We start from the raw sequence: 8,674 nt of genomic DNA, 5'->3' as shown, positions 1-8,674 counted from the left end.
CCCCCCCCCCGACCACTGCTGACTTACTTCCAACCACCACCCAACTGATCCCCAACCATGGCCCAACCTCCTGTTCTCTCCCGAATTTAACATGTTGAAACATTCTGCTGGTGGAGCAGAAGACCAGCAAAACAACACAGCCGACATTGTTTCCGACCGACTCTCAACCATGGTTAGGGGGAGATCGTTCCGTAAGCCATATTCGACTGTGTGACAGGGGCTTTAAAGAAATCGTTATTGGTGATAGGACACTAATCATTACAGTGTGCCTCACTTACCCTATAGTAGACATTTTCACAAGCGTTGTAAAGCCTTGTGATCCTTTAGTCAGATTGCTCCGCACTTCCACATGGTGTTGGTCTGGGTCGTATTTGAAATCGCCTGGTCGAAGAAGGACGTGGAAATAGATCATCATTTTGTCAGCACCCGTCTCATCCTCCTCTTCTCTTTGGTCAGTGTCTACCTCTTCTTCGTCTTGTTGATGCTGGGATTTTGTCTCGTCTGCTTCCGTGCTCTGTCTGCACATATACACAATCACAAAACCAAAGTTGATATATAATACAGATGTTTCAATATGACACGTTCAAAGAATGGGTTTTTTAAACCACCATAGCCGGCTATTAGAAATGCCGGAGAATGTGCTTTGAGATTAGGACAAACGCTTTGTACAGGATGATGTACATGCTAGTATTATACAATGGAGGTACCTGTCTGAATCCCCATCCTTCTTAGCAGGGTTCGCTAAGTTTTTTCGTTTTTCTGCCTTCGCCTTCTTTCTCATTCTCTTCCTTTGGCTTTTTGACATCTTTTCTTGACTTCCGTTACCCTTGGATTTCTAAAACACAGGAAAAAAATGATATTGATATGTCAATATTTAGTGATGCCAGGGTGCCGTTGTAATAATTGCAATCATTAACCTCACGAAGATACAATGAAAATAAGTGTCATGTGTTGATGCAGATATATGATGAAAACTTTACTGACCTCTTTAGTTTTCTCGTTGTGTCTATGTTTCCCTTCTACGTCTTTGTCAGTTTCACTGCACGTTTTCTTTCCATCAGCATTCTGTGTGGCCCCGGGCTTCCCTTGCTCCGCTTTTGCACCAGGTTTCTCTTTCTCCGCTTGTGCACCAGGCTCCTCTTTCTTCACTTGTGCACCAGGCTCCTCTTTCTTCACTTGTGCACCAGGCTCCTCTTTCTTCACTTGTGCACCAGGCTCCTCTTTCTTCTCTTTTGCACCAGGGTCCTCTTTCTTCCCTTTGGTACCAGGCTCCTCTTTCTCCACTTGGCAACCAGGATCCCCTTTCCCAACTTGTGCACCAGGCCGCTCTTTCTTCACTTTTGCACCAGGATCCCCTTTCCTCACTTGTGTACTAGGCTCCTCTTTCTTTACTTTTGCAGTAGCCCCCCCCTTCTTGACTTGTGCACCAGGCTCCTCTTTCTCCACTTGTGCACCAGGCTCCTCTTTCTCCACTTGTGCACCAGGTCCCTCTTTCTTTACTTGTGCACCAGGCTCCCCTTTTTCCACGTGTGCACCAGGCTCCTCTTCCTTCACTTGTGTACCAGGCTCCTCTTTCTTCACTTGTGCACCAGGCTGCTCCCCTATATCCACTTGTGCACCAGGTCCCTCTTTCTTTACTTGTGCACCATGTTCCCCTTTTCCCACTTGTGCACCAGGCTCCTCTTTCTCCACTTTCGCCACTTTTGCACCAGGCTCCTCTTTCTTTACTTGTGCACCAGGCTCCTCTTTCTCCACTTGTGCACCAGGCTCCTCTCTCTTTACTTGTGCACCAGGCGCCTCTTTCTCCACTTGTGCACCAGGCTCCTCTTTCTCCACTTGTGCACCAGGCTCCTCTTTCTCCACTTGTGCACCAGGCTCCTCTCTCTCCACTTGTGCACCAGGCTCCACTTTCTCCACTTGTGCACCAGGCTCCTCTTCCTTCACTTGTGCACCAGGCTCCTCTTTCTTCACGTGTGCACCAGGCTCCCCTTTCTCCACTTGTGCACCAGGCTCCTCTTTCTTTACTTGTGCACCAGGCTCCTCTTTCTTCCCTTCTGCACAAGGCTCCCCCTTTTCTACTTGTGCACCAGGCCCCTTGGCCCCGTCTTCTCCTTGACCCTCAGTAGAAGGATAAGCTGATTCCTTTTGGACTTTGTCCAGCTCTGTACTAGGTCTGCAATTTTTGTCATGTCCATGGTGCTCAGCAGCGTTGGCAGAGCTTGTGACAACTTGACTATTTTGCAATGCCAGTTGTTCATCACGTGGCGCTGGTGACCCACCAGCACCGTCCTCGCTGGAGTTGTCTGCAGTAGGAGTTGTTGTGTCCTTGTCTCTGTCGGTCTCTGTCATCATCTTGTCTTCTAGTATGATGAAGCAATGAGTATATACAATTGGATATGCAGGCGCTGAACAAAAACTGTATCAGAAACTGCTATACATGATATGACATGTCTAAGAACACCTATAATCCAATCGCTATGCAAATCAATTCGAGTAGATAGACAGTGTATAGTAATGCAGGTATCCATGTTAGTATGATAATCATATTCTTATTACCCTTATGTGAGATAAAAGACATAACAATGGAAGTTTAATGTGTGAAGCACTACGTTGAACACTGGTCATCTGGTTATATAGTATTTATGCCTAGCATCCATCGGCAGTTATGGTCTATCACATATGTTCTATTTCAAAATGACCCAAAGGAAAACATGCATACTATCATTACAGAATGGTAAACAAGAGTTCCGAGATCTCATACCTCCATGAAATATGGACTTGATATGTAAATGTGAATTTATTTTTTAATTATGCAAATAACATCTACATTAACATAATATATGCATCGTGCTGTTAACTTTTGATTAACTTACAGATGTCACATTCCCATCATTCACCATCAAGAAAGCATAGAATTTTTGCATTAATTATGCAAATAAGGTCATCATTTGCATAATTAGTATCTGTCGATGTTCCATCTGCCATAGGTTATATACATTACATGTATGAAAGTACTATAATGTAAAACACTGTAATTATAGAATTTTCTCAATAATTATGCAAATTACGTCCTCATTTGCATAATTTGCATTTCATTATGTATATCTCTCTCTCAGCTACATGTCCCATGCAGTTCCAGGACAAGCTGCTAGGGGGACCAAACCCACACCACTTATTCCTGACAGGAAAAGCTATCTGTCACCAAAGACCATAGCATGTTCAGGACAAAAGATACAAAAACCAGAAGTTCTACTGCAGTACCAAGGCCATCCACCAGGGGGCCATATTTGACCTTGACTTTTGACTTCCTAAGACTTAACAGCATACCAAATATCATCACAATCCATAAAGGCGTTCTGAAGTTATGCTGACTACAAATGTGCGGAAACACACACACACACACACACAGACGCGCCAAAAACAATACCTCCATTTTTCATGGAGGTAATTATGCAAAAAACACAGGTTTCCCATAATGTGTACATAATGTCTAGGACAATCTTGAACGGGCATTGCAAACGGTCATTTTTAACGAGAATATTAGAAAATCAACACCAGTATAATATTTTTCTCTCATCATAACAAAACAAGATCTCGATTAATTATTACCTCATACCTTTGTCATGTATTTTGTATCATTTAGTTTTGGCTGTCAGAGATGTGCTGCTGTGATATAGTTTGACTTTTATTTGCCTGGTATGTGAACCAAAGGATCTGTGTGGCACATAGAGTGCATCGGGACTAGTATAGCGGTGCCGACAAAATTGATTCAAAATCGAAAGTTCATGCCTGGCGCAATTTAGCCTTATAAACATCTCCCCCTCCCCTGACTGTGAATATCTGTTCACATTTAGAGGGGGGGAGATGTTTATAAGGCTAAATTGCGCCAGGCAACTATATATAGTTCCTTTCATATAGTTACTTCCATATATTTCATTGTTCTATTTTGCAAGCCATTTTTGGGAATATAATTCTTGGTGAAAAAAGAAAGCGCCTAGGTCCACAACATGCAGTCTTGATGAGTAAGAGTGCGTTGACCCCTGACCCATTGGCACGGCGCAGCAATCATCCCGGAAGTTCGAAGCGCCCGCCGCGCTTCCTATAAATGCATTCTAAAATACCCTCCAAAGAACAGTGGCTGGGACGCATATAGAAGATGCATGTGCAACCAAACAATTGTTGGGTGCTGCGGGACTACGGTTAATTAAAAGCCCGAAATCCAGGTATGAAATCGGCGCCTAGCTTCTAAATTGTGCCATGCTCATGCCCGATGACCGTTTGGAGGTCCATAAAGGCGTTATGATTCATTAGTTATGCTGACTACAAATGTGCGGAAACACTGTATGTCCCGACGTATTGTATGATGTTATATGTCTAATGTCTCCCTGCATGTTCGGTCAGTTATGGCCGACGTGACCTGGGCTCAATGTACCTTTCTTTTATTTGTGAATAAAGAATGATTTTACTACACAGACACACAGACACGCCAAAAACAATACCTCCATTTTTCATGGAGGTAATAAAGTCTGTGTCGTCTTATCTGTCTTGGCGCGGGCCTTACTCCCTCATGTTTCCAACTCTCTTGACTTTTCAACCTTGTACTGGCCTGACCAGTGGAGGTGTGCTGTAGACTATGTCGACGCTCAAGTGTTTGGCTGAGTCGGTGTGCACGGAAAGGCATGCTTGCCACAGGTAGAGATGCGGAATGTTCGGAAGGGCGCCATGGCCAATTTAATCAACTCTATCTACCGAATAAATGTGCGTTATCTTTTATAAAAACATTCTCCTGTATGCAATAGAACTCCACTTCCGCAAAATCTAATATTTCTCAATGATTGCAAAGTTACGGTGTGCGTAACGTATGCTAGTATATGCTAGCAATGCAGTACTTAAAATGGACGCTAGAAGGCGTAACAAGATTGATACTGTTCAACGTTTCAACATAAAAAAACTAGTAAACTAGAGTTCCACGATCTCATACCTTCGCCAAATGATGTTAATCTTTATGACTGACAAAGATGATTTCTTCTGATTATGCAAATAAAATCCTCATTTGTATTATATTTATATTATAATATTGTCTTATAATATTGTATTATATAGTTGATCATATTCTCCATCAAAAGACAGCCTTATCTTAGCAAAGAAAGCCGTTCTATCATTTCCTCATAAATTATGCAAATGAGGTCCTTATTTGAATAAGTTATGTTTATTGATGTTCTCCTTCACTTAACTATCAAATACCCCAAGTATGAAATTCCAGGCAGTTAGCATTATGGAATTATAACATTTTCTCATTAATTATGCAAATTAGGTGTTAATTTACATAATTAATATCTGCCTGTGTTTCTCTCGTTCTCAATTACATACGTCACAAGCTTGAATAGTCCTATAATGTAATGCAGCCTATTTATAGAATTTCGCCATTAATTATGTAAATTAGATCCAGATTTGCTTAATTGTCACATAATTATGTCAAGCGTCACTTGAGCTACCTACATACCAAAATTCACGAAGATCCGTCCACCGGTTCTTGAGTAATCCTCTTTTTAATATTTTCAAACAAATAGCCCTGCAGTTCCTGGGCAAGCCGCTAGGGGGCCCAAACTCGTGTCACTTCTTTCCCAGCATGAGAGCTACCTACCATCCAAATTTCGTCACCCCAGCATGTCTAGATCATGAGATATCAAAACCGGAAGTTCAGCTGCAGTACCATAACAAGCCGCTAGGGGGTCCAAAATCTAATCATTTCCAGGTCTCATCAAGACCTACCCACCTACCAAATATCAAGATAATCCATCTAAGCTTTCTCGAGTTATGCTGTTGACAGACACACACACAGACACACACACAGACACACAGACACACGGCCACGAAAACATAACCTTCTTGGCGAAGGTAACAAATTGATCACCAATATTTTGTTCCATGCCAAATATTAATTTTTGCTCAGAACATAACACAAATTGTTACTGATACAACATACGCGTACGTCTTTAACCGTATTTGTTTTGATGTAAAGGTGGGGTAGTACCACAAGTACAGACTATCTAGAAGGTAATAACCCTTGGTAGTATTAAGTTGATTCATCTATTGTTTTGTACGTAGGTCAATTTTGTTGTACCCAAGTATCTGTCTACATGTATTTAAGGACCTTACGAAAGTCGCTGTACTTTAGTTGTGTCAATAAAGTTCTTCATATTGTTCAAGTTATTGGATCTGATTGGTATCCCGCGTTGTTCTTTTAAAGGCATCCAATGCAATTTTAGGGCAGCAAAACTGGAAATATTCTGAATAAGGCAATCTTTGTGATATTGACACTTACTGCTTCACATTAGCACATTTGAATCAGCATATCATACTTTGGACTTTTAAAACTGTAGAAACAAGCCCCAAGATGAGTCCTTTATTTTCTGGGTGGTACCCTAAAAATCAGCCCGGGGGCCCTTGCGGTAACCATTTTCCGTCAGAATGTTGGGTATTTTTGCTCCATGGGGGTCAAGATACATGGGAACAGTGTTGTTTCAACTGATAAGTGACTAGAATATTGACGTTGGAAAAATCGGGTTTCCAATCCCTAAAAACTGCACTGGATGCCTTTAAAGGCCAACAATACATGAATAAGAAATGATAGTTAGAAAGATAAGATAGAGTTTCCATACCTTCTGTTGAAGGTGCTGAAGGAGAGTTATGATATCCCGTTGAGTCCGGAGGCCCTGGCCCCTCCCCTCCCGCTCGGCTCAGAAGTTTTACCCCACAGAACGGGCAGAACTTGAACACTTCATGTGTGAAGCTGCACTTGGGGCACTCCATGGTGGCGTGGTGAAACAGCTTTACTCACAACTACGTACAAAACGAAATGAAGTTGAATGTAACAAACTTCCGATAATGATGTGGAAATGATGACATATCAGCAAGACGATGGGAATCGTAAAATCTAGCCAAATCGGGAGAATATGATTTGGCATTTGGTATTGGATAACCTTTGCCCTAAGAAGAGGAAATGTTACCCGTACCGTGGGTTTACTCTCGTAGCTGATTATTATTTTTTTACTGTATGTTTGTCAAATTCTGCACTCCATAACTCCTTATCTCAAATGCTGGTCTACGTTTTCTAAATTAATCAATTTTATGACTTAATTATACAAGCAGGTGTGTAACATGACCCAACCCCCCTCCCCCGAGGCCACACCGACTTAATCTTATGGATGACATCCACGCGCGCATTGAATTTCGACTGTTCTCAACAAAAAAAAGGTCACGTCCACCGATCGAGGCTCTGGCCTGGCTCTAGGTTGGTTAGTGACAATACGGAGCCGGGCACCCAGGCTACCGAATCTCCATGACTCAAGAACTCAGTACATACGTACAGTGCTGATTCATAAATACCTCAAAAAGCCAGCATGTCCCAGCTTGTATACGTCGCTAAGTACAGTAGCAAATTCATCAGCTTTGTATTCCTGTGGTCTAGTAGCATTTTTATTTTTGGCTGGATTTTTTTTCATTCACCCGCGCGCACTAGTTTCGGGGTCTTCGGAGGATGTCATCCATAAAATTAGGACGGTGTGGCCTTAGCAGTAACATAGGTATACAATGAAGGTGTCTTACAGTTACCTGAGATACATGTGAAATGGCAGTAAAATGTTAATCAGGCAGATTTCTTTATCCAGATAATTTTTTGTTGTCCTACCCTGAAACTGAACTGCATGTCTTTTAAGTTAAAAATTCTAGCCCCACTTCTGCGATATTCTGTGGTTAAGCTAAATGGCAGAATAGGAAACGTCATTTTGGATATCCGTTCTCACATCTGCACTTACCTGTGGTCAATCCGTTACACAGTGATAAGTTGAAAGGCTTACATCAAGTACTTACCGATCGATATGAAATGACTGTGAGTTTCTATTCCTCTTTACGACTATGAGACTAGTAGAAACCCCCAGCAATTTAAGGGTATGAGAGGGTGGGGAATTCCCCATGGTTTCGTATGTCTCATTACACAGTGATTTAGTTTCGACGCTTTGTCAGCATGTAATACACACCGTTTGGTGAATGACAAGTAAACAAATGCGAATGCGACTTTTGTCCTTTTCGGCGGTGGGAGACTTGTGACAAAAATCCCCCTATAGTAGCGCTGTCAGCTGAAGGGTGAGAGGGCGGGGAATTTCCGATAATATCATATGGCCTGTCGTGTCCCCTTTACTGATTTAGTGCTCTCCTATATTGTTCCTACATTGCTATTAAGCAGTGGTTAGGCCTGTTTTAATGTGTTCTAAACGTTTTAGGTGTTTTATCAGCCTTTTCGTTTTTCCTGCTTTTCGTTTGATATACTGTTAGGCCAGGATGAAAGCCTGCTAAAAGTCAGCAGGTCACACAAAAGCTAGCGCTGTATCAAATACTTTAAAAACAAGTCTGATCATGTACATTGAGCTACATTATCTATTTGTAAGTGCGTCATAATTTAACACACAGCTTAGTCAGTGACTTAAGTTTGAATCCGAAACTTTGTCAGTAGATTTAATGCCAGTTGACCAGGAGTGGAAATTTCCGGCTACAGACGAACTTTTGAAGCCTCTACCAGGCTTGAGGGCGCGGCTGGAAATGGTAGAAATTGGCCAAATAGAGAGATAACACGCCGAGGGAGTTTAGCCATCCAGTTTACAGTTTGCCGGCCCCT

The 8,674-nt window shown here is 42.1% G+C and overlaps 1 protein-coding gene across 2 annotated transcripts in view; it reads right to left on the bottom strand.

Annotated features, from left to right (window-relative positions):
* The window catches only part of LOC109484824 (E3 ubiquitin-protein ligase rnf213-alpha-like), a 17,751-nt gene that overhangs the window by 6,483 nt on the left and 2,594 nt on the right, over window positions 1-8,674 (bottom strand). Inside the window, exons 1-5 of one of the 2 annotated variants that reach the window (XM_019788182.1) lie at window positions 7,818-7,890; window positions 6,663-6,843; window positions 985-2,360; window positions 708-835; window positions 279-518 (exon numbers count right to left, since the gene is read on the bottom strand). In XM_019788182.1, coding sequence (XP_019643741.1) covers window positions 279-518; window positions 708-835; window positions 985-2,360; window positions 6,663-6,813 — 1,895 coding nt within the window. In that variant the 5' untranslated portion in view covers window positions 6,814-6,843; window positions 7,818-7,890. Of the gene's footprint in view, window positions 1-278; window positions 519-707; window positions 836-984; window positions 2,361-6,662; window positions 6,844-7,817; window positions 7,891-8,674 lie in introns of those variants that run through there. The other variant, XM_019788181.1, reaches the window with a different exon arrangement.

Source organism: Branchiostoma belcheri, unplaced genomic scaffold (genome assembly GCF_001625305.1).
Source record: "Branchiostoma belcheri isolate BF01 breed outbred unplaced genomic scaffold, Haploidv18h27 scaffold70, whole genome shotgun sequence".
NCBI lineage: Eukaryota > Metazoa > Chordata > Leptocardii > Amphioxiformes > Branchiostomatidae > Branchiostoma > Branchiostoma belcheri.
The sequence above is the reverse complement of the archived record's forward strand: the minus strand, read 5'-3'. Positions and strand labels throughout refer to the sequence as shown.